The sequence below is a fragment of the Sitophilus oryzae genome, unplaced genomic scaffold, assembly GCF_002938485.1.
Source record: "Sitophilus oryzae breed Bouriz unplaced genomic scaffold, Soryzae_2.0 scaffold_910_pilon_pilon, whole genome shotgun sequence".
NCBI lineage: Eukaryota > Metazoa > Arthropoda > Insecta > Coleoptera > Curculionidae > Sitophilus > Sitophilus oryzae.
Window position 1 is genome coordinate 1,677,951 of NW_022147540.1, and position 26,476 is coordinate 1,704,426.

Here is a 26,476-nt window from a genome sequence, read left to right on the forward strand (position 1 = left end):
TCTGAACCATCTCTATAATTTTTATATTTAATATTTTTTTGTAAACCTCGAAACAAATGAGATAATGGACTTTACTCTATCGTTGACTCACCCTGTACAAAATAAAATTACAGGTATATTTGTTTAAAACAAGCTGGAAGACATTTTGTTTTAGTTTAATCAATAAATTAAAATGAAAGAGGTTGCCTTCTCTGTTATAATTTTATAAACACATTTACTTCTAATATGAACAGACTATAAAATGAAATCACAAACAAAACAACTAGCTATAAATAATGTACAATACAGATACGAAAAAATATAAATATCAAAAAAGAAAAAGGTAGGTTTAAATCAAATTATGTATTTTAAAATATGTTTAAATTTTCTTTATTTAAAAAATTCCAATAAAAAAAGAGAGCAGAAAAATTTCCAAGAAATTTCTATAACTTTCAACTAGAAATAAATAATAAATCATCAAAATGAGTCAATCATTATTGCACTAACTATAGTGTCATTCAGACCTTATTGTATAATAACAAACAAGACAACTAGAATATAAAAATATAGAGCACAAAAGTTTTAAATTTATTATTCTAATTAATGTTGGCCGGTAATTCATCATAAAGTTGACCTTATTTGACGGTTAATATAAAATTAATCATAATTTGCTCCTGATGTACCGCAAGTTTTTTGCCATGAAAATAAAAAAAAAACGTGCGTAATAGTTCCCTATTTCATATTACTTAATATTTTTATTTAATAATAAACAAGCTTTTATCGTATTAAAACTAAAATTAATATTATGGATTTATTATTTTCACTTGAGAAAGAAAAAAACTTTTAAACCGTTAAAAAATGCTTTTAACTTTAGTTTACAACTGGACGAAGTAAAAACTTTTATATTATAGTATTTTAATATAAAAAATGTATTATACAGTGCTTTGTCTTTCGATTTTTTTACTAGTAGGCTTCTGACATTAAAAATGACAAAAAAAAGTGCAACAAAAATTGCAATATAGTTTATATAGTTAAACACGTCATTATTTTGGTTTCATAATAATTTCTTAAACTTGGAGTAAAAAAAATGAACTATAATTTATCGTGATAATGCAGCCAAAAATGGGTATACAGGAACAGAAAATTTGTGAATAAATTCTTGTTGTTGATTTTGGATATAAAAATTATTTATCAAAATATAAAGTTAAGACTAAGCAAGATTGGTTATTTTCTAATATCCCGAATTTACAAAAAAAATACTTCTGAAATTATAAATAAAAGGAGTCCAGATTTCCTGTTTGGAAGGTATAACGCACTCCAATACCCAGAGAGGGTGAACGACCAGTGATAGCATTTAACTCAGTCAATGGAACAACACAAGGGAGATCCACTATTGCTCACAAATGTCAAACAGAGTTTTTTTCGAGTTGGCTCGTATTAAAATACCCAAGCTTCCGTTTCCGAAATATGTTTTCCATTGTTTTTTTTCTCGGTAGACGAGTTAAATATAGACGAATTTGTACAGAGACTCCCTAAATTGTCTGTGTTTTTCGTTTAAATATAAAATAATATATAATACTTCTTGTATGAAATTATAGTTAAATATAGCTTTTAAATACTTAATTTCAGAATTTACCTATAATAATATTTATGATTTCGTTCAAAATATAAAAAAATAATTATGTTATGAGCTTGCTAATTATCTATTAGTAAATTAATTATAAAGTGTAAAATGAAAAACTTTTATAATGAAAGAGATTATACGAGCTCTGACAGGCTAATTCATTTTAATGGGCAATAACATTAAATTTAATGTACCTGACAACAACTGAAATTTCTTTGATCACAAAACTTTTTCATTACCCAGTTAATAATATCAAAGTTTGATAATATGGTCTTTAATATAAATAATAGTAACGATTCCTGATAATAGTAACTATATACAGGGTGAACATAATGAGGTGCGTTAAAATTCAGGAGAACAATAACCTGTTGAATTCGTTACACCCTGTATACCCAATATGATGTATTTTGTTGTAATTAAATAATTAATATTTAATTTTAAATATCGCAAGGAAAACTAGAATTTAATCCTAGTCTCGATTATTTAGCTGTGTATGTACATCAAATCTGCACCTGTATATTAGTAGAGGGAAAACCAGAATTAAATGATTTAATATATTATGTGAACAATATATTATAGCATCAGGTGTTTTGTAGGTAGAAAGAAATACACCACACTCGTTGTATACCGGGTGCGTCTCATAAGTTGCTCACCCCTATAACTTTTTTATTTTTTCACTTAAAAAAACGAGATTTGGTATATTAGTATATGACATGAATTAGGATTGACTGACGTATTCAAATGATGTCGGCCACTTCCTGTTTCACCGGAAATAACTACAACTTTTGATTTTTAAATGGCACCCTCGGTATTTTTTTACTTTATTCCATAGAAAATGACAATCTGAATAGAACGTCATATCATATGCCAACTTTTGACATACTCGCACAAAAACAAATTGTATTTTAAATTTCAGTCTAGAAATATGCCTAATAAGAGAAATGTAAATGTGCCTAATAGAAATGTGCCTAACACAGCCTAATCTAAGCGGTGTTACAAAAATTAATTTTTAATCAAGGATATATCTCAATTTTTTCAAATGGAACGAGGATGGCTCATTAGCATGTTTAGAAAAAGCATTTTTTTGCAAATAATTTGATACCACACGTATTTCGAGTTAAATTGTCGTTATGAACCGCATGTTATAATTTCAAATAAACCATATGCCAAAATGTCAAAAGTTGACATATGATATGTCATTCTATTCAGAGTGTCATTGTCTATCGAATAAAGTAAAAAAATACCGAGGGTACCATTTAAAAATCAAAAGTTGTAGTTGAAAAAGTGCCCAAAAACAAATTGAATATGTCGATCAATCCTAATTTATGTCATATACTAACATACGAAATCTCGTTGTTTTATCTAAAAAAATAAAATAGTTATAGGGGTGAGCCACTTTTAAGACTCACCCGGTATGTTTCACTGAATTATTATTAATATTTCCCTATATAAATATAGAAGAAGATACATAATAGTCATACAACAAAGAATCATATTATAGTTTTGTTCAATACTGTGACCATCTTTATAAGTTAAAGTTTCACGAAAATGTTTAATTTCTTTTTAACATAATATAGATTTAGATTGTTAAATGATAATGTTAAATATCAATATCACAACGCTCTAAAAAATTATATAAATTATATAAAAATCAATTATAATTAGGTAAATATCTGGTACTAATGAGATGTATTTTTACATCTTATAACCATAAATAGTGTAATATTTAGTATTGTAACGCTCTGAAATAAAGAAATATATTAAAATAAACATTAGTAATGCAGAAAAAGAAACAGTGTATATCCAATTATTGTTCAAAAAAATCCTTTATGGGTATTTCGCCACTGCACTGCAAGAAAAATCTACAAAATAAAATAGTTATTTTTTGTAAACACTTCTGCGTTAAACCTAAACGGACACTGCTTGTCAGAAGTTATGTTTGCAGTAATAAAAATTTGCCTAACAAAGAAAAAAATGCTTAACGTTTCGGAAAGTTTATCTCTTTCCGTCATCGGAAGCAAAAAAATACAAAGAATAAAGAAAAAAAACTTTTTAAAATATTTAAATTCCACTATTCGAGAACACTTTACTTTTTTTTAAACCGATACGTCTACAAGACAAAATATTTAAAAAAAAGTAAAGTGTTCTCGAATAGTTGAATTTAAATATTTTAAATAGTTTTTTTCTTTATTTTTTGTATTTTATGCTTCCGACGACGGAAAGAGATAAACTTTCCGAAACGTTAAGCATTTTTTCTTTGTTTGGCAAATTTTTATTACTGTAAACATAACTTCTGACAAGCAGTGTCCGTTTAGGTTTAACGCAGAAGTGTTTACAAAAAATAACTATTTTATTTTGTAGATTTTTCTTGCAGTGCAGTGGCGAAATACCCATAGAGGATTTTTTTGGAGAAATGAATCCGCCACATAGGTATACACATTTGTTACAATTATTTTTATTAAATTAATACTAGTAATTTTTAGACTTTTTAAACTAGAAATTATAACTTGCTAAAACAATGATATGGAGACATGAAGAATATTTTAAATGAAAAAAAGATCGCGTGAGAACTGCTTGTATTTTATTCCAACCTACCATGTACTCAGGGCCCTTTATTCAGTGTATTTAGGTCAAAAACCCTTTTGTGTGACACGTAGAAGGTCTCCCTTTAAAGTGTAATCTACACTAGTAGAGTAGGAACTGGTACATTATCCATATGAGGATCAAAAGAGATTTTCAAGCCACTCTATACAGGGTACTTTTTTCTTTGGGAAATTTTGCATTAATTTTTCTGTACTTTTTATTAAATCTGAACTTTTTTTATTGTTGCCTTATATAAACACACTGTATATTTTTCTGCAATACTCCATGACTCCATATATAAGTATGCCCTTTTTAATATTAAAAAGATATACTTTAATATGTCGTACGTTAAATATAGACAAGGATTGCCACATTACAAATCTTAAGTGGAAAAACATATCATATCATTATACAGTGTGGGTCAATAAAACAGCATTTTACTGTATTTGATTTGTAAAGTATAATATGCATAATACAGAGTCTAAAAAATTAAGGGAAGTATAATGTAACTGATTTTAAATATATCATCATTTATGTCATTTTCAACTGTATGTACAACAGTATATATTTCTAAAATATTACATTATTCTATATATAGAAACTGTTATTTATTGTAATTTGTAATGCAGCAATGCTGAGACATTAAACGACAACCAATAAAAAACAAGATCCATAAGTTTCTTGAAATTGAAAATCATTCTAAAAATAAGTTAATAATAAAAATTCTATTAAGACCAAAACCAATTTAAAATTGTTACTAAATAATGTCTTTTAAGTTGTTGTTCAATGTCGTGTATAGTAAATTTAAATAAAAAACGCATGGTACTAAATCTGGAGAGATAACCGACCTGCTCTGACGTTGACGTCACGTGAATTGATGGATCCCACGCTGTTTTTGGCCAAGCAGGCGTAGACTTGAGCGTGGACTTCTTGACGGTAATCCTCGGCTCTGAAAGGTGGAAATACTAGGTTTCCATTGGCGAGAACTTGTCGAAGTCCTGGGACGTCACCAACGGCAGTACCATCAGATCGAACCTAGAAAAATAGGAATTTTTATACGTCTATCTAGTTAACTTAATAATTTTATTGGTTCCTTAATTATTATGTATAGTTTATTATATTAATACGTATGTATACCATGATAGTAAGATCCATGATTATTATTTATCGACCAGTCGCTTGGTATACAAAACTAGAGCAACGTACAGCAAGGCAAAATGCAGAGACTGGCGTGCATCTGCCCAACAGCAGCAGTGGAAGTCATTCTAGACCTAACACCACTGCACATTGTCATAGGTAGATATGCCAATGCAACAATGATTAGAATGGTCATTGACGGAAACCGTACTGGGATAATTGTCAGCTCAGGAGCTTGGAATACCCTCAAAAAGAAAATTCCACTTCTCCAACTCCCAGTGGATGACATACCAAGAATGTAAAACTTTGAGAAACACCTCACTATAATCTTGAGCAATAAAAAGAATTGGAAGAGAGAAACGTTTGCTCAGCAGGTAAAAGACCATACCATAACGTGGTATACTGATGCTTCCAAAACCAAAGCAGGAACAGGGATAGGAGTATTTAGGCCAGATGCAGAAATGGCGCCAAAATCCCAAGTGGAAACCAACCTAAGTGTCCATTTGACTAGTCCGAAAAAGAAGCAAAATAAGTGTTCAGCATTTAACGTATTTTATGTAAGTAAACTTACTTATTACCTAATAAGTAATTATACTATATCCGTATTGTAGCGCATTTTTAGACAACTTATTTATTTTTAAGATTTTGATAGTCAAACATTAACAAAATATTCCTTATGTTTGGACTAAATTTGCTCGAAAATAAAGACAATTTAAAATTCCGTTACAATACGGAAATAGATTGAAGTTTTGTGATTACAGTGATATATAATTTATATGGTTTTGTAACAAATTGTTTGCTATTTTATGGCAAATGCTGAAGCTCTGCAAGCCTTAATCAAAGCACGTGTGTTTGGAATTTTGGGTGTGAAGTAGATTTCTGAAATATAATATATATTTCCTTCGGCACACACCCGCTTTACCCGACCCCTGAGAGCGACCCGAACAGTACAGCGTAATAGACACTTAAAGAGGAACTCAAGAACCTGGAAGACTCCATCTGTAACCTGGAATGGAAATCCCCCAACGGTCTAAGACACTCGAAGTTGTGTGTTTCAGGACTTCGTCAAAGACTTTCCTTGATTTAAGTAAAATCATCTCAGATACTATTTTTTTGTCAACGCCCTGAGACTGTATAATGAGTTATAACTCAAGAAAAGGGGACACAGTAGATCTATAAAGTCCCGGGGGTTACTTTCCCCCGTCCATATACAATCTACACCTATGTCTACACTGCTTACCCAAATGATATCCGGTGGAGGGTTGCCCACGGCACTACACTCCACCACGGCGCCGGTGGTGTTGGAGAAATCGACGCGATTGGGCGGCTCCTTAAGGAACACCGGACCGGAAGTGTCGTCTTCTGCGCGGGCGGAACTTAGAACTGCGCACAGCGCGAACAAGATGGCGCGGCGAGCAAACGACATGGCGGCGATGCGCGCGCGTCTATAACGGGACGGCTGCGCGGAAGCAGGTAACTATCTGAAAAAAAAGGAAAGAAAATTAGTAAAGAGGAACGTTAAATATATTTTTTTCCATGGCAACTGTTAAAATTGCCTAATATCTATAAAAAATAGTAGATAAAATAGTACTTTAACCGCAAGGGTAGATTAAATGATACTTTAACAGCGAGGATAGGTTAAAAATTTTATTTCTTCTCGCACGTTTTTTAATTGCTTCCATTTTTGAAAAATTTTGTATTCCTTTTCATAAGTTATTCGGGATTTAAATGGAAGCAGTTTGGATATGGCATTTGTCGCCTCAGCCTGAATATCTGTTGGTAATTTACTTATTTCGTTTTGTGCCATTTCTGGCTCCAATTCAAACAGCAATCGACACGAAAGAAAATTAAAAAATATTGACTATAGATATTGACTCAAAACTGACAACTAAAGAGACAGCTTTATTTATTTGTCAAATTACATAGAAACCAACGCCAACCCAGCACAATATTTTTTCTACTCGCAATAAATTCCTTGAAATAATAATTTCTAAATATTATTTAAAACGGAACTCGCTATGGAAAAAATATTGTTTTATACACGACGATAAAATTGCATAAAATACCATTTTATCGTCTTGTATAAGAAATAACTATAAAGCAATCCTTTTATATGACTGCTATTTTTTTTGTAGAGAAATACACCCAGCAAAAAACACAAAATTATTTAAATTTTAAAAACTTGAACAGCCTGAATTAAAAGCATATTTCGATCCTTTTTTATAAAAAAGATATTGAAAATATCAAATGGTAAACTTGATCTAGGGACTTTATTCGAAACTCATTCTCAAATCTCTTCGAATTGCAGTGTATATTTTATAAAAAAATCATGTACCTACAACACATAAGTATAATAATTTATACGAAAAAATCCTTCTTTAAATTAGTGTTGGCATTGGTATTTTAATTAATGTTCCTGTCGATAAATCAGAGGTAATTTCAAAAACAATTTGTTTTTTTTTTCATTAAGTAAATAAAAAAAATATCAACCATACTTTAATGGAAAATAGGTACAATTTTCTTTCCTATGTAGTAGGTACGTAGTACATACGTTTAAATTTTTATGATCTGATATAAGTGATACACATTATAAAATATCAAATTTAAAAAAGAGAGTTTTCTTCAATATTAGAGAAGATAACCAATTGATAACGACTCTTCGTTGTGCATTTTATTATCGTTATACTGGCGGTATTTCAATTAGTCTTAATTACTCAAGAGCTACTTCTCTAATTACAGTGTAAATATACCCTTCTGTCAACTTAATTCACTTAGAGTGATTAAATTGACTATGCCAACGCTCACTTCCGCCATTTGTTACTCTGTATATCTATAGTAAAGATATTTGAGTAATTCCTGTGGTAATTCATTTATCTCTATATACAGGGTGTTTCAAAACAAATGCGAAAAACTTCAGGGGGTGATTCCTTGTTCAAAATAAAGGGTAGTTTGCTTTATAAATGTTGGGTCAAAAGTCAACCATTAGGGAGATATCGCGGTACAAAGATGGTGAAAAAATAATGTTTTTATTTTTTATCTTGAAAACGAAAAGAGATAGACTAATGAAATTTTACGGAAGCATTACTGTTATGAAAACACACTTTCTGGTAATTTTTTCACTTTTTTAAAATGAGTGGAAGGGGTTGAAATAAACTACCCCTATCATTCTTGTTAATGAAATTTAAAGAAAAATCTTATCAAACACATGCAAAAAAAATTAATTTGAATAGTTTAGTTTGTTTAGAAACTTTTTTATCTCTTGTGTTTTTTTGATAAAACTCACCGATTTGAAATTAAAAAATAAAATGTAAAGCATTACATGTCAGGACAAAAAACATTTTTAGATAAAGAATCTAGTGGGCAGCTACTAATACTAATCTAGATAATAACGTATTGCAGTAGGGTAATGTCAAATAAAACAATATTAGAAACATCCTAAAAAGTGACAGCGGCCGACTAGATTTTTTCCTAAAAAAATTACAGCTGCCTAAAAATAGTTTTCTACCAGAAACAAATACATAGTTTTATACGCGTAAAAATTAGTTTTTTACGTGTAACAATTTTATTCGCGTAAAATAATAAAACTAGTTTTTTTACGGCAAACTTATGTTTTTTTATACGTAATAATTTGATTCACTTTTACAAAATTTGTATTAAAATATCAATATTTTTGGACTGCTCACAAATACACGTCGCGTCACTACGTATTTCTAAGCCGTTAACACGTTTCGTTACATCGAGCTCGTGTGTCAGGGCCGTCTCACTAGCTCGTATGTCACGGCCTTGAATTTTTACTCCCAGCGCGCGTAAAGAAGCTTCACTCCAAAATGTTTCATAAATCATGTCTTAAAATTGCATTAGCAACTAGAAATATATTTTTTTTTTTTTTTTTTTTTTTTTATTTACATAATAATTTAAAAATACTAATATTTCAACGATGTTTCACAAGGAACCAACCACAGCTTCAGTACAATTTATTAGAAATATTTACTATTCTATTATATATTTATAATTATATATTATATTATAACCAAACCAAACCAAACCACAACACTACAACATAAAAAAACTATACACATGTAAACTAAAATTCGTAAAATAAATGGCAAATAATAATTATTATTATTTTTACACACACCATTGGCACTAGCAGTAGATTGTGTTTGTCTCCGAATATATGGCTCGGCCCGTCTACAATTCAATCCCAGCATCTTTTATCTTCGTCTCTTCAACGCTAACGGCGCCGATCTCGCCTATCTCTTTCTCACAGCATTGATTGTTGGACAGGCCGGGAATCCACGAGCTTGCGACGTTACTAATTGACATCTTGATAGAAACTGCAGACCTGCCGCGTCTTTTGCGTGTTTTTAATGGACACAACTCGAAAAAAGCGCTTAAAACTGTAAAATCGCAAAAAGCGCTTAAGACGCAAAAAACGCAAAACGCTAAAAACGCTTTCTGTGTGGCAGTGGGCTTAGGTCGTTAAACCGCTTTACTCCCTTTATGTGTAGCTGTCGGCAATATAATATATTCTTTCAATTTTAGTGAATATTCCTGTATAAAATTTCTTATGAAACACCTATGGTACATCTATATATAAAACCATCTAACTGTACTTGGGATGAATTTGAATTAATTTGTTTACGTTAAGATCCCGTTGCTCTTGTATAAAAAGACCATTTCTCATTGAGATAAGTGACTAAGTGTCAAACGCACTATGAAAGGAATACTAATAAAAATTATTCATCTTCATGTACTAATGTACCCCATCTTATTAACATTAAAATTCCATGTGTGACAATAAAATGAATAATTTTAGGTTAACAATAAGTTTATAACGTGTGATCGAAAAAAAAACTGCGTCCAGGTGGCTTGGAAATGACGATCAATAACATTCCCCATATAATTTTACATATAAAATGACAGCGATCTTCATTTCATAGCCATCGCTAACGCCGTTTTTTTTTCGATCATACGGTACATCGTGTCTCACATAAGAATCCTAGATCATATATAGAGGATGTCCTAATATTCCATGGACATAGAAGTACCACGTATTTTTTGAATGAAAATAAGTTTATTAGACACAATTTACCTCTATAAAAAAGTACTTGCCTTGTCCGTTAGAGGGCATCAAATTTTAAAAAAATAAACACATTTTTTCAGATTTTTTAATAACCGCTGTTCCCATTTAAATGAGATTTTGGGTGTCTATGTTTTGCTAAGTGCTCTAACATTTGAACTCATCCGATTCTTTTCTAATTATCTAATTTTACTTTGCAGACGCAAAATCCCAGTTTAAAAAAAACAAAGTACTTAGTAAAAAATGTCTATACCTATGTGGCGGATTCATCTTTCCAAAAAAATCCTGTATGGGTATTTCGCCACTGCACTGCAAGAAAATCTACGAAATAAAATAATTATTTTTTGTAAACACTTCTGCGTGAAACCTAAACGGACGCTGCTTGTCAGAAGTTATGTTTACGGTAATACAAATTTGCCTAACAAAGCAAAAAAAATGCTTAACGTTTCGAAAAGTTATCTCTTTCCGTCGTCAGAAGCAAAAAAATACAAAGAATAAAGAAAAAAACTATTTAAAATATTTAAATTCAACTATTCGAGAACACTTTACTTTTTTAAAACAGATACGTCTACAAGAAACCGTTGACGTTCTGTTAAAATGACATTTTTAACTTTATATTTAAACTTACTTACTACCTGATAACAATTACTTAATAAGGTAAAACCAAAAAGCCCCAAACTTTCTGTATGATTATTTTTAAATTTTATGTATGTTATGTTTATTTATCTTGTTGTATCTATTGTTCTTTAAAATCAAAGAAGCGATTGCCATACATTACTAACATCTACAGATGCATGAGCAATACTTTTTTTTATTAGATTGAATCAAAAAAGCCTCTTTTATTTTTCTTTTAGAGGCTATCGCTTCTTTCATTATAATTTTGGCGTTATTAAAATTTATTCTGTGCCCTGTGTCCCAAGAATGCTGACAAATCTTAGATTTGTGAAAATCTCCTTTTCTTAAATAATCTTTATGTTCTTTAATTCTAACATTTAAGGGCCTAGATGTTTCACCAATGTAAAATTTATCGCATTCACAGGGTATTTGGTATATTACATTTTTTGTTTGTTGTTCTGTATTGATTGGTTTAGTATATGATAAAATGGATCTAAGTGTATTTTGTGTTTTGAAAGATGTTCGTATGTTGTATTGTTTTCCTATCCTTCTTATTTTTTCCGAAACGCCTCTTTTTTTTGCTTTGTTAGGCAAATTTGTATTACCGTAAACATAACTTTTGACAAGCAGCGTCCGTTTAGGTTTAACGCAGGAGAAGTGTTTATAAAAAATAATTATTTTATTTTGTAGATTTTCTTGCAGTGCAGTGGCGAAATACCCATACAGGATTGTTTTGGAAAAAAGTACTTAGTGGTAAACTATTTTCAGATGTCTGTCTTAGACTAATAAAGACTTCAAACTACACTAGTGAGCTTGTTTAACTTGTATAATCACTTAACACAATACTTCACTAACCATTGCTAAATGACAATTTGACATGTTAAAATTCTTTCTTAATTTTCTCGCTTTTGTTTGATTTTCTAACTGTTTGTTGGCTTTTTCGAGATGGAACATATGTGTAAACATAGAAGACTTGTCAAATAAGCATGCTTTTTGTTAGGTATTTTAAAGAGACTGTAGTGTTAAACGATTTAAACAACATATACATACATCTATCAACATCCCAATTATATTTGCAGTAATGAAAACTACACAGTTTTTATAAATAAGTATTAAATTATTGAAAAAGTATGTATAAATATCTACTCTAGAGGAATCTCGTAAACCATTTTTTAAAAATCAGTTAATAGTTATTTTTTATACAAGACGATAAAATGGTATTTTATCGTCGTGTATAAAACAATATTTTTTCCATAGCGAGTTACGTTTTAAAAAATGTTCAGAAATTATTATTTCAAGGAATTTATTACGAGTAGAAAAAATATTGTGCTGGGTTGGCGTTGGTTTCTATGTAATTTGACAAATAAATCGTCCTATTGCTGCCAAAAGTCACTAACTAACATTTTTCCGAACAACCAAATTCAATCACTAACTATGTTTTGAAGCGAGGAGAATCGATTGCAAAAGGCATTAACTACGATTTCTGGCTATTTATGTTTTATTTTAATACCGAATAGTTACTAACTATAACATCTTTATGCAATGCAATTCATCTTTAGACGCATTTTTCTCGGAAGTAATAAAAATTAAGCTAGTGACTTTTGGCAACAATGGGACGAAATAAAGCCTCTGATAAAGCTGTCTCCATGGCTGGGAAACTTAAATGGAAATGACAGTTCATTAAAAATAGTTTTTCCTCCAAAATGCAGAGGCGCAAAATATTAAAACTGTCAATATTAACAATGCAAATGTCAATATCTGACAATAATAAAATTTGATTTTTAACTGTCACTCAGAGACGCTTTTGTTGTGATTTTACGGTTTGATTTCGTTTTGATTTGTCGAATTATTGTAAAATTAAATTCCTTCAGATTTTTTGCCAGTATTCTGTTTTAGACAATGTTTTTTAAAAATGGTGGGACAATTTGTGTTTTGTAATAACTTTTAATTATTTTTTATCATGGAGTTTAATTGTTGTACTCCTGGTTTCCGAAGGATACAATGGTAAGTAAATTAAACATATCTACTTACAGTTATAGATTTTTTAAATTAGTACTGCTAATAAATGCTACTTGCAGAGCAGTTATTTAAATTTTTTTACGGTGCATGTAAGGAATTAAGGACGCGCGTTTTATATTAGCATGATCAGCAGATGATTACATCTGATTTAATTTGTTTTTATTATTTCAGGTCCCAAACGGAAACAAACTGGGAATCTTGCCTACACCAAAATTATATACCTAGCCGTTTCCAATTCACTTCAAAGGGAGGAAAATTATGTAAAACTGCCTGCTATTTGCTGAAAACCGCCAAAGATTAAATTATAACTGTAACAACTTAATATATATACTATTTCTAGTATTTTTAATATATTTTTTAATTAATATCCGACATATAAGAACACTTTGTATGCTTTTAATTCAGTTATCGTTTATAATATGTTCGACCTAATTAAAAGCACACAAAGTGTTCTTACATGTATGTCTAAATTTATTTTAAATTAACTAAAACAACCCCCCTTCCCCGCACCCCTCTCTTCCATTAGTATTTCTTCCTCCGTCTACCAGAGGCGCCCTTGTATAATAAAATTGAAATGTATTATAAGTTGCCTATCTATTTAATAGTATAAGTCTTTTATGTATGGCTGTCTCTTTAGTTGTCAGTTTTGAGTCAATATTTTTTTAATTCTCTTTCGTGTCGATTGCTGATTGAATTGGAGCCAGGAATGGCTCAAAACGAAATAAGTAGATTACCAACAGATATTCAGGCTGAGGCGACAAACGCCATATTCAAACTACTTCCATTTAAATCCCGAATAACTTATGAAAAGGAATACAAAAATTTTCAAAAATGAAAGCAATTAAAAAACGTGCGAGAAGAAATAAAGTTTTTAACCTATCCTCGCTGTTAAAGTATCATTTAATCTACCCTTGCGGGTAAAGTACTATTTTATCTACTATTTTTGATAGAATAAGGCAATTTTAACAGTTGCTAAGGAAAAAACAAATTTTACTCTATTTTACAAATGCTATATATCCTATAACTTTGGTGTTTTTAAAGCCTACTGGGTTGGTGTGCTCGTGATCACCCCTATGGATCCTTTGCTGGTCTTGTAATATAAAGCATTTATATGGCATAATTTTGAGTGAGGGTAAAAATAGGCGTTGACTCATCAATTCTAACAGATGTTTTATATATTAGCTCTTATTAGAGGGATAAATTCAAAAAGTTAGCAAATTGACGATACAAACTATGTTTTTATCTCGAATTATAACTATGTGATAGGATCAAGTACATATTAATAGTGCCACAGTAATGATTCATTAATTAATCTAATAATGTTAACTTAAAAAAATGTAAAATTAAAAAAAAACACTTAATCTAGTAATAATCTTTAATAAATACATTTTACGAACAACAAATATTGTCAATATAACCAGCTACGCAAAGGTTAACACAAGTCATAAATATTTTAACGACTTACAAGATAATGATGCGTTCAGACATTCTAATTACAGTGGCATTACTATATAGTTAGGAAAAATCTCAAACAATGAATTCACTATTAGAACGAGTACTCAATGGATATTTGTAGCTATTTTTAGAAATGGTTTTGATTAAATATCATGTCAATTTAAAAGGAAAATCAATCAATCAATTGCGGTGATCGGTTTGGGTATTTTATGCAATATTTAACAGGTTGATTATGGCAGGTAACAGAATTTATGATGGTATTGTTGAATTAATTAAATTTTGACTTTTAAAACCATAAAAAAAATAATACATTCTTACACGGATGTAAGCTTTATATTGTTGTTATTTTAAGTAAAATTATATTTTTTATTTTTATTTGTTATTTTTTTTTATTTCTAGATTAGACCAACTAAAGATTGAAAATAGATGAAGAATATCTTAACCATCTAAGATTCGCTGATGACATAGTCCCAATGAGGAAGATGCATATATTTTATTTTTCGCCAGAAACTGTTATAATAATATAATGGCAGATTCCGGGTTTGTAAAAGCACAATCAGATAACTTGCCAAAAGTCGATGCTTTTATGATGGCTGCTTTTATAAATACTAACTCCCAATTTATTGGTGCTGAATTACAAGGAAAAAAATAGAGAGACATGTAACATTTATTCTTTGTAGTACTGAGGCAATGCCCGAGAAAAATACGCAAATCTAGTTTTGAGCAAGGAATATTTCCCAAACCCAAAAAAAAATTAATAATAATATTCGATTATTTTTTTTTTAGGTTTCACCTTGGGTTTCACTCTTTTTGGTTGGATTGGTTTAGTTATTTGGCGTGGTTATTTGGAGGGTGTTCAATTCAATAAAATATTTTATTCTAGGATTAGTTCCCACATTGAAGGCGCTCCAAATAGCCAACAATCCGCTGGTTTATCCAGACAAAAAGATTGTCCAGGAAGGAACGAAAGCCATTAAAAACTATCTAGCTAGAAGATATGAGGAGGCGTGCGTGTACAGATCGAACCAGCAGATCCAGAAGAGTAGGGATAAGATTAGGAAGAGACTGGAGGCACTGGAAAGACAGGAAGAGAGACTCATTAAAGTTCACGAAGAAGAATGGAGTAGTGGAAGTCTCGACAACAACAACATTAAGAGTAAAGCAGCCAAAGTGCCAACTAGAGGTAGGGAGAATTAAAATAGAGTCTGTTATACAGGGTGTTTCAAAAAACATGTGACATTTCTCGTGAGGAGATTCCTCGCGTAAAAAAAAAGATTTATTCTTCATGTCAACATGGGTCCGATTCTGCTTTGTTTCGTAGCTAGAGGAGGTTAAAGTCTTCATTTTTTTTTTCGATTTATTATAATTTTTTTTTTCCAAGTGCTTGAAACATTCTTTCAAACTTCCAAGTGACATGAAATTTGGTGGGTAAAAATTACTATGAGATTCACCAGGATATTATGGGTTCCCAAGTAGCATTTTCACGACTTGCGACCACATGTTTACTAAACACAACGTTGGATTAGTTACAAAAAATAGTTAGCTCCATACCTTGGGTATTAAAATAAATGTAAATGTTGTTGTAACGTTATGCCGACGTTGAACTAGTACTACAAAAAAGTAAAAGCTTCTGCGACGTCGAATAAACGTTGTCTTGTAACCTTTTTTGCTTAAGTGATTTTTAGGTGATTCGGACAACGTAGTTACAATGTTGGGCAAAAAAGAGTTTTCCGACGTCACTTTCAGAACCTATTCCAACGTTATGCAAACGTCGTCTGTTTTAGTAATTCCAACGTTGTTTAGATTTCCTTATACGTTGGTAGGACGTCGAGCCACTACCTTTTTGCAACTGTGTTGAACCATAACCTTAAATCTTAAATTTTTACTTCATTGTTCTGTTCAGTCAGACAGTTCAGTGCTGTTTTTGTTTTTATAAAAAAACTTAATTAAAACGGGACTTAAGAAAAGCATGTATGAAACTAAAAAACTGGGTGTATAAAACTTGCGTATTTTTTTCGGGCATTGCCCGAATTCGACTATTGAGTATAACATAAACAAGGCGTGTCACACATCACAAAAGTAAAAGCTAAAAATAAATATTTAGAGATCTGTTATTTCTATAAACAATCCCAATTTCTATCACTTTAATTATATTAGAAGACCCTTTACGAATATTCATACGCACACCAATGTACCCGCCTCGCCTGTCGCAAAACTACCTGCACGTATCCTACCTTCACAATTTAATATTTTTAAATCCCTCTCATAAGAAAATCTGTTCCATCTATGGCAGGTGGTCGAAATGGACCAACATGCGGCAGCTGCCATTCGACACGACCAATAGGAGCTGATTTCTGATTTAAGAAATCCTCCGTCTTACTTAAACCTTTTCGTAGTGTGATTTTAAATAAATTCTTCGAAATTAATTTTTTTCAAACGTCACAAAATTATATCAATTATATTATTGTAACGTGATTAACAATACAAAAGTGTAATTTTTGTTACTATAAGCAAAAAAAAACACTAATTTATATATCCTAGCTAGGATATTCTATTAATCTTAAATTGTATTTTTTAGACATTGTCAATGATCGTAAATTTTTAAATATAAATAATAATTATTGTACTACAAAAATACAAAAATAAGATATTTTCAAAAAAGAAGGAATAAATATTTCAAAACTTAATGTTATTTATTCACAATATTTACATTCATGGTGCGATTATCTATGGTAACATAATAAGCACTAACGTTCACAAAATTGTTAAATGTTCAATATTTGTTAAACTGACATTGAGTAGTGCCAAATCAACGAGGGCGCCCATTGTTTCTGAATCTATAAATAAATTCATTTTTACTCCTAATAAAACAATACACTATTACTAAAAATATTATTCCTATATTAAAGATATTTAAATAATATAGTATGTACTCTAAAATAGAATAGAATAGTCCATAAAGACACTGGTGGGTATACATAATACATAGTGTTATCTGTCTGAGCTTGCGTTAAAATTTCCTAGAAAATAACAATAGGTACCTACTTAGATTGAAGTTTTTTTTGTGAATTTGTGTTTCACTATGAAATTTCACACGATAGGGTCTAAAATTATCTATTCTTTTTACATACGCAAATAATCAAAGTGATCCCTCTCTTAAAGTCTAAATTTTTAATTCAAAAATACGATCAAACCTTTTTTTATTACGATAAAAATTTAAAAACATTCTGTAGATTGATATTTATTCTTTTCCAAAACAATTTTTGAATTTCAAAAATTAAAAGATTGAACCTAAATTTGCTATAGGTATTTATCATTTACAAGCATTAACATCAAAATATATTTCTTGTATTTCAAATTTACGTAAAAAACACGCAAAATTTTTGCAAACTATTTTTTTAATTGTATTAAACATGCCTTCAATTTTTCTACTGATATGTTTGCTAAATAGTTCACAGATTTCTCCCTAATTAATTATAAATACTTTGATATAAATAATGCATAATATATGATTAGAAATGTGTGAGTCATTTTTTAAACGAGCTTTTGGCTTATTTAATCGATTTTAGGAGAATATCTGATTTTGTTATGATAAAAACTTTAAAAAAGTCTTCTTTGGATTATAAAATTGTAATATTTTCCTAAGATTCATAGAATTTTTGAATGAAGCTTTAACAGCACATCCTGTAGTAAAATGTTTTTTAACAACAATATACAATAGCAGATGAAACATATTTTTTCATTGCTCAATTTCTATCACATATTTATTTAGTTTTCTAAATAATAGATATAATTTAGATTCCTATTAATTATAAATGTTTCTGCATGATTAAAAAAAGTTATGAGTCATTTTGATAAAAACACAAAAACGCTTTGATTGGTAGAAAAATATATTTTCTTCGTGAAAATTTCCCAAAATTTTTAATCTAAAGCTTCAACTAGTTTTAGTGAACCCAAAGTATCCTCAAAAATATCGACAGGAACATCGTGAAAAGCAGGAACAATTTAGCCCTGGCGTGGCTGAGTGTAGTAAATTCGGGATGAAAATCTCTCCCTCCTCGCAGTATCACTCTGGACCCTCACTTACCCCGAAAAAAAGCGCTGCGGTATGATTAATATATCCAAAAACTAGCTGAAACACACCGGTAAATCACTGACAAGGTGTCGATTTTAGTGTTTTTTCCTAGTGACGACCGCACATATCGCACCGAAAAACCGATTCGAGTCTGCGATTTGTCCGTCGGAAACTGGGGAAGCCGCTACGGACGCACGCCTATGACCAAAACAACATGCAACGCCTAGTCGGGCAGGATGGCGTTGCCGATGTGACCAGTTTTTCCAGGTTTTAAGACATTTTTTTCGGCCGCATTTTCATATTAATCAGCAATGATTTCCCAATTCAAAATCTAGAGGATTGTTAGGTTTTAATAGCAAAAACAGCGTTAAGAAACATTGTTTTAGAAATACGATAAAATTATGTTATACCACTGTGTTTCATAATATAATGCCAGGTCCAGACCAAGGCACCAAAAAGTAAACAAGACTTTGAGACAAAATCAAGACAAACTTGCGACAAAAATGGAGAATTCTGACAAGACAAACTTGAGACAAATTGTCCACACCGCAAGGACAAAAGTACAACAAAATCAAAAGTTTAATTGTTGCAAATGAGTTTTATTAACCATGTGTGATTTCACTGGTCTCCTACTGTTGGCAGCACACGCCATCCACACTGCGCAGACAACTTGTCGTAAAATATACGAACAAAACATAGACACTTTGATGTTTACCGACTCGAGACGGGACATTGAAAAGTCTCCGAATTTTGAAACAAAACAAAAATGAGACAAAAATGTCGCAAAAATGTATTGGATTTGTCGCAATTTTGTCGTAAAACATGAATGTTTCTGTCTTGTCGTTGTTTTGTCTGCTTGATCTGGACCCAGCATATGTAAGGTCACACACTATACAGTTTGTCCTCGGATTGCCTTTACAAGAGAAAAAGCTTTTTTGTTATTGATATTTTGAGAAAAATACATTCTTCATAAAACATTTTGCTTGTTCTGGTTAAAATGGTTAATCCCGTTTATACTATTCCAAATTTCTACACCGTTTTAGAGAAAATTAAAAAAAAAAAACATAAAAATATAGTTGAATTTTCCTAAAGTCCTAAAAATCAAAACGCGTTTCTATAGTAATATAGTTTCGATTTCATTCTTTGACAGATTGTTATTCATAGAACTTTAACCAACGCCATATTTTTTAATGTTTTAAAGTATTAAAGAAGCACAAATTTTATTTAGTTCAATGCTATATGCTGAAAGGGTGATAATAGTTTTAATTTGCTCTAAAACTGTATGTTAATTTAGATAAGTATAAACGGGATTAACCATTTTAGAACAAGCAAAAATTTTTATGAAGAATGCATTTTTCTTAAAATGTTAATACTAAAAAAGTCTTTCCTCTTGTGAAAAAAATCTGAGGACATACTGTATAGTACCCTTGATAGTACCTAATAATAAATACTAAAAAGTTTAAATATAACCCGAATTTTGATAAATCTTTTCATAAACATGGCTAGAAACCTTAGGACTTTCTATATTTATTGTTAAAAAAATATTACCAATGGTTTGACAGAACTGAAACTATAGAATGGTCGTAGCTAAAGAAAAGACCAGGAGCGTCATCAATGACGCGACTGCATAGCCCCTGCCATTTGCCTGCGATTGGACGGAACGGTTAAGGATGATTCACAGTACACCGGACCGTGCCCGAGCCAGAAAAATTACATGGTACACACGACGAATTAAGAGACCTAGAAGACCCAACCTGAGCTGGGACGATGATTTTAGGAAATTAGTAGGAATAACTTGAGCCCAAATAGATAACAATGATGATGAAAGGAATAAAGTTGATCATTGCATCTGGGAAACGAAACGTCCGATTTGAAATTTAATTGTACCATCTTAAAAAGATAGAAAAGTGACAATGATCAAATGACATTTATTTTAAAATATCTCTTCAAATAAGCACAGGAAAAATTAAAAATAATTTTGCAATATTTTTATGTTATTATATTTATAAAAATATCACCTGAAAAATAAGAGACCACACATGGCAACGTGGAAAGCTTCCTGCAAGACAGCTCGATAAATTGCCCATTGAAGCTTCATTGAAGAATCGGTGTATATCTGGTTGCGTTTAATAAACTTCTTTCAGTGACATCTGTCGTGAATTTACACAAATACGAATTATTGATTTTGAGAAAATCTGTAAAAAAAAGAAAACTGCTAATTTTTGTTATAGAAAACTCTAATTTAGAATCCTTTAAATTACAGTTTTCTTTATTTGGAAATGTCGTAGTTTAATAGGAAACTGCAATAATTATTTTTTGCATGATATACTAAGCGATATCAATAATAGATGTCCCTGATTTGAATATTTAAAAATTTACAGTCGGAAAACTACTAAATTATATATTTTTATACTATTTCAAGGATTTAAAAGCTCCTAAAATATTAATAAACTATGATAATTACTAGAGAAAACATACTAAACAATGAAAAACACAGAATGACAAAAAATCTTTATTACATAAACATTTAATTCTACAATGCACTTTGTTAGAGCAATGCACAAATACCAGTTTATCTCCAGTTTTCACTTACAATATCATATATAAACCTAAGAAATATTGTTATCATGTATAATATTCCATCCATACACAGAATTATTACAAAAAAAAGGCAAAAAACATCATTTTCATAACTTATTTACACCTTCAACAAGAGATCACACTCAAACTTGAACATTTTCAATTAGTTTTAAATAAAAAAAATTAAAGACAATGTTAACAGATAATTATTATTATTATCCTTTCTTGTTTAAATTATTTAAGTCTTTTATAAAAATTTCCACATATAAAAATAGGGGTAAACAATAATTTTTGTTGTGGGGTTCCTCCATTTTATAGATCTTCATCGTCTTCAGGCAAGGCAGTGTCCTGAGCATCTTTAAGATCCTTCTCGATTTGTTGCTGCCAATGGGGATCCATCTGGATTTCTGGGGGCACCAAAGCAGGCATGGCCACGAATTCAAGATTAGGATCACCAATCAGTTTTCTTGCCAACCATAGGAAAGGTTTTTCGAAGTTATAGTTTGATTTGGCAGAAATATCATAATACTAAAAAAATATCAACCAATTAGACATATAAAAACATATAAACACAATAATATAAGAATCTATATGCAAATACACATATTTTTGTTATTATGTTTAATGAATAAATATTAATTAAGCTTATAAACATGAACATGAATTCCATTATGCTTTTATATTACTCTGAACAAACCATGACACTCTAATTAGTTTGACACTATAATGAGCTATTTTTAGATATTAAACATCGATAGATTCACTACAATAATTCCGTTTTTCTTAATTATTTCATAAAAATGGCGGGAAAACATGCACACCTGTCATTAAAACACATGCCAAACTTAACAAAAAAGTCTTATTTACCTGTAAATTCTTCTTTCTGTGAAATACAATGCTCTTGGCTTTGACTTTTCTATCCTTAATATCTACTTTGTTTCCACACAATACGATAGGAATGTTTTCACAAACTCTAACTAAATCTCTATGCCAATTCGGTACATTCTTGTAGGTTACACGAGATGTAACATCGAACATAACAATAGCACACTGTCCCTGGATGTAGTATCCGTCACGGAGACCTCCGAATTTCTCTTGACCCGCTGTATCCCATACATTAAATCTAATAGGCCCCCTGTTCGTATGGAAAACCAATGGATGGACTTCGACTCCCAAAGTTGCTACATATTTTTTCTCGAATTCACCAGTCAAGTGCCTTTTCACAAACGTAGTCTTCCCTGTACCACCGTCTCCTACCAAAACACATTTAAATGTGGGCATTTCTTGTTCTGCTGCCATAGTTTTGTTGGGCTTTTTGTTCTATCTGAAAACAAGGTAAATGTCAACAATCATGTACTACTCTGGAAGTCTCTATTTTAACTTTAACTTGTTATCGGTAAATGAGACCGTTTATACCGGAAATAACATCGACAGAAGAAAACAAGCTAAAACAATAGCCGCTAAACACAAACCAGAGAAGTGAATTTAATTTTGAAGTTCTCGGTATGGCGGTAAAAACGTCTCATAGGAATTTGACATTCAAGGACCGACTTTAACAGCAAATATCTCGAAAAATAACCACGGAAACGAAAAAATACCCGGTACTACAGATAAGGTAGAGCTAAAAAAACTTACTTGTTCAAAAGAAACGCCTAAAAAGCTCCGATGGCACAAAAATTTGCGAAATACTTTGCCGATGTTCTGAAGTCGTTAGGGATCACAATGGCGTCCGCGGCAATTGAATAATGTCTGCTGGTCGGTTATAATAACTTAAAGTATTTTGACTAGATTTGCGAAATTTTTAAGTTTTTATAATAAAAATAAATTCGTATTAGTAGTTTAGGAATATATTTTTTGATTTTGGCTTATTATTTTAGGAGAAATTAGCAAAAAATAGTAAAAAATAGACTCGTGACGTCACGGGAATCCTGACGTAGTTGGCGCGTGCGCGGATCGCCGTCAGCACTGCAGAACTCTATCGATTTTCTTTGGCAATCTTCTCGTTCAAAGTTGGCGGATTTTGTCGGGAATAGTTCTCGTTTTCCGTGCCGTGAGTGTAAATCCAGTTGAATGGGATTATTCTGCGAAACTATCGTTTAGTGGTGTGTGAATAAAATAGGATCACAATGACCAAGGATAGATTAGCAGCTCTCGTAGCGGTACGTACCTGCTACACCAATTTTTTTTCTGTCCTATGAATTATCTATGTTCCTACTTCATTCATCAGGACACGGAGAGTTTTTATTTGAATTAAAATTAGATTGGCATAACCAAAAACAGAATCTAGAACACATATTCTCGTGATAATTTGATTCTATTCGGTTGAGTAGTTGATTTGTCGATCCGTTTCAACTGTTGCTAAATTTCGAAAGAGAAGTCGAATAGGTTATGGGAAAAATTGCTTAATCTAGCCTGTAACAGGCCCCACCCCTACGATTTTCCCAGCTAGTTTTTCCCTGTTTTCTTTTTTGTCACCCGGTGACTCACATTTTCCTATTTTTCTGTGTTTTCCAGGCCCAGAGTGACGATGACGATGTGGGCCCCGATGATGTCGCTGTCAATGTGGAAGGACGAGATGGATTTATGGATGCTTTCTTTGGAGAGGTAAGTAATTTATTTTTGTTTATTAATTTTAATTTATTCCCTACTGGTTTTGATTAATCTTGCCACGCCAAGTAAATCACATTAGCCATGGTCGTGAACAAATGATCCTTGTTGGCTTGGCTAAAAATAAAAATATTCTTTTGACATTTGTGCCGGTAAAAATCAAATTTTTTATATATGATAAAGGAGTTTTGAATTAAAAATATAATTTTTTAAACAGTCATATTAGCCATGGTCGTTAACAAATGATTTTTATTAATTAAAAATACATTTTTTGACATTTGCATTGGTGCAATTCATCTATAAGTATTTTACAAATAAAAAAAATGTCTTTTAAGATTTGAAAACATTTTTGAACAGTCTTTTATGGAGTTTGAGAAAGTAAATCTTTTTATAACAGCTGGGAACACCTACAGATGATTAGATTGGGTCCAATGAGTGTTTCATGACTCATCTTTATTTTCTAATACCTAGGTATGCATAATAACAATTACAGGTGTCAAAAAAAACTATTTTTTTTTCTAAATAAATTACATACCTAACAGAGCTTTAAATTTGATCCTGATAAGGCAAAGTTTTGGAGAACTATTATTTTAATTATTTTTTTTTAATAGTACTGTTACCTAAGTAATTATATGATAAATTTAAATGACGGTAGGTAGGTACCTAGTTGTAAAATTTTAAATATTTTTTATTTGTAAAAATCTGAGATGTTTTTGAATATACCTACATATACAGTAAGATCCAAAAAAAAAACGGTTGGGGAATGAGAAATTATGACAATTTTGGCGAGGTCAATCTGTAAACATTTGCTAAAAATTGACATAAAAGTTGTCAAAAGTTACGACTGATTATAAAATATAAAGATTAAAAAAGGATAAAACGTTACCAGACACACAAATCTAAAAAACGGCGTCAAGTTGGCTGGGAAATAACGATCGATGACATTTCCCTTATAAATTTAAATATAACATGACAGCGACTCCATTTCATAGTCATCGCTGACGCCGTTTTTTTCTTCAATGATACGGTATTTCTAAAACATATTTTTTTTAAATTTTAATCTCTCTAGACAATTTAAAATAATTTTTGCTCAATATAAATTGCAACCTTCTTAGGGCCAACTGGCAGTAAGCGCCATTAACAAATAAAGAAGAGTACAGGCTAAGTAAATGACGTCTAGGGCTTGACCTCGCTAAAATTATCATCGATCGTTATTCCCCAGCCGTTTTTGACGCCGTTTTTTCGATTTTATGGTGTTTTTCAAATTACCTAAAAATTATCTACCAGATAATGCTAAAATATGTGGGGGTTTCCATTTAAAAAAAATCAAGATGGCGTCGTATTTGCCAAATTTGAATTTCAAAAAAAAATCTGGCATTGTACAGGGTGGGTCAAATTCGACGCTTTTAAATGGAAACACCCTTTTCTATAGGAGATAGACGAAAACTAATATCGGTGTCTGGAGCTCAATTTTCATCAAAAACATGATGGTGAAAACCGCACATCAATATCTGTTACCGTTTCGGAGTTACGGGGTGTTTTTCAAAAATGTGCATTTTTAACAAATCGCTGTAACTTTTTTGCTATGGAAAATTTTGTATTTTTATGAAAATATTTCCAAAGCACCTTTTTACGTAGAATTTAATGGTTTAAGTATAATTTTTTTAAAATTAATAATTTAAGAGTTATCAACAGAACAATTGATTTTTTATTTGGGACACCCTCTATATTTTTAATTAACTGAAAAGAACTTAAAATTACCTTTCCAAAAATATAGCACACTTGATATTTGGTTATAATCCCCTTCGAAATACAAGATTTTTAAAAGTTCGTCACTTTTAACTAGTAGGCTTTGGACCCCTTATTGATGATCCCTTAATGGAACTCGAAAACATATTTTTCCAGCAAGACGACGCACCGCCTCTGAACGCTGAAGTTATCAGCAAATTTTTGCAGCAAATTTCAAGAATAATTGGATAGCTAACCAAGATCCCAGCCGTTGGCCGTCGAGGCCGCCTGACTTAGTGCACATGGATCTAATCCTATGGATATATTTGCGGAAGAATAAAGGTTCCTTATTCTTCCGTATAATTTAGACAAGAATTAAAAATACTTAGAAGTTATGAGAGGGTATCTTTCACCCTCACTGAGTTAATGAATTCCGCGAGAAATGTTCAAAAACTGTCCCGTCTGTCCATAACAGAAGACGGTGGATATGTCGAACACCTGAAGCAAAATCTCATGCCTTGGTTTGCTATTTATTTTTATTGTTATTAAATATAGTTTAAATGTGCTGATATTGGTTAAATATATTTTAAATTGTTATAAAATTCTGCATCTCTCATAGCAAATATTATTTTCGTTTTAACTGATGCTCACAGCTAGATTTTTTTGCATTACAGCCGGTGCCGTTCAAATTCTACTTATTTAAAGGGGGCGAATTTTTATATACTCTATATCTCGAAGATGAATCGAGCAAAATATCAAGTGTGTTACATTTTTGGAAAGGTAATTTTAAATTCTTTTCAATAAATTAAAAATATGCAGAGTGTCCCATATAAAAAATTAGTGATGGGCAAAACTGTTATTTTTAGATAGACACTTGAAACTGTTATAGTTATTTATAAAAAACAGCTTAAAATAACAGCTTAAAAATAACAGGTTTCTTTATTTTACTGCTAAATATCTGAAAGAGTATGAGACGGTCACCGCCAGGCGT

At 30.9% G+C, this 26,476-nt stretch overlaps 3 protein-coding genes across 9 annotated transcripts in view; 1 reads left to right on the forward strand and 2 right to left on the reverse strand.

Annotated features, from left to right (window-relative positions):
* The window catches only part of LOC115890772 (Down syndrome cell adhesion molecule-like protein Dscam2), a 196,229-nt gene extending 177,473 nt beyond the window's left edge, over window positions 1-18,756 (reverse strand). The window contains exons 1-3 of the mRNA XM_030911106.1: window positions 18,583-18,756; window positions 6,564-6,804; window positions 5,035-5,221 (exon numbers count right to left, since the gene is read on the reverse strand). Coding sequence (XP_030766966.1) covers window positions 5,035-5,221; window positions 6,564-6,749 — 373 coding nt within the window. The 5' untranslated portion in view covers window positions 6,750-6,804; window positions 18,583-18,756. The remainder of the gene's footprint in view (window positions 1-5,034; window positions 5,222-6,563; window positions 6,805-18,582) is intronic.
* Window positions 18,757-21,187: 2,431 nt separating this feature from the next.
* On the reverse strand, window positions 21,188-23,104 carry LOC115890766 (GTP-binding nuclear protein Ran). 3 transcript variants are annotated; one of them, XM_030911093.1, is made up of 3 exons: window positions 22,786-23,104; window positions 22,018-22,474; window positions 21,188-21,678 (listed from the first exon to the last, which is right to left on the reverse strand). In XM_030911093.1, exons 2-3 carry the CDS (start codon window positions 22,447-22,449, stop codon window positions 21,463-21,465), a joined length of 648 nt encoding a protein of 215 aa, XP_030766953.1. In that variant the 5' UTR covers window positions 22,450-22,474; window positions 22,786-23,104; the 3' UTR covers window positions 21,188-21,462. The 3 variants fall into 3 exon arrangements, with proteins under 3 accessions (XP_030766953.1, XP_030766954.1, XP_030766955.1); XM_030911094.1 differs by lacking the exon at window positions 22,786-23,104 and adding an exon at window positions 22,532-22,704; XM_030911095.1 differs by lacking the exon at window positions 22,786-23,104 and adding an exon at window positions 22,538-22,692.
* Window positions 23,105-23,136: 32 nt separating this feature from the next.
* The window catches only part of LOC115890765 (syntaxin-1A), a 98,475-nt gene continuing 95,135 nt past the window's right edge, over window positions 23,137-26,476 (forward strand). For 3 of the 5 annotated variants that reach the window (XR_004051698.1, XR_004051699.1, XM_030911090.1), the window contains exons 1-2: window positions 23,138-23,309; window positions 23,665-23,754. Coding sequence is in view for 3 of the 5 variants with exons in the window: in XM_030911090.1 (XP_030766950.1) it covers window positions 23,277-23,309; window positions 23,665-23,754 (123 nt within the window). In the remaining 2 variants the exon portion in view is untranslated. Of the gene's footprint in view, window positions 23,310-23,664; window positions 23,755-26,476 lie in introns of all 5 variants that reach the window. The other 2 variants (XM_030911088.1, XM_030911089.1) reach the window with 2 other exon arrangements.

Coding starts and splice junctions, on each gene's coding strand:
- LOC115890766 (XM_030911093.1), bottom strand. CDS start 22,449: ATGGCAGCAGAACAAGAAATGCCCACATTTAAATGTGTTTTGGTAGGA. Junction 21,679..22,017: donor ACAGAAAGAAGAATTTACAG/GTAAATAAGACT, acceptor ATATTTTTTTAG/TATTATGATATTTCTGCCAA.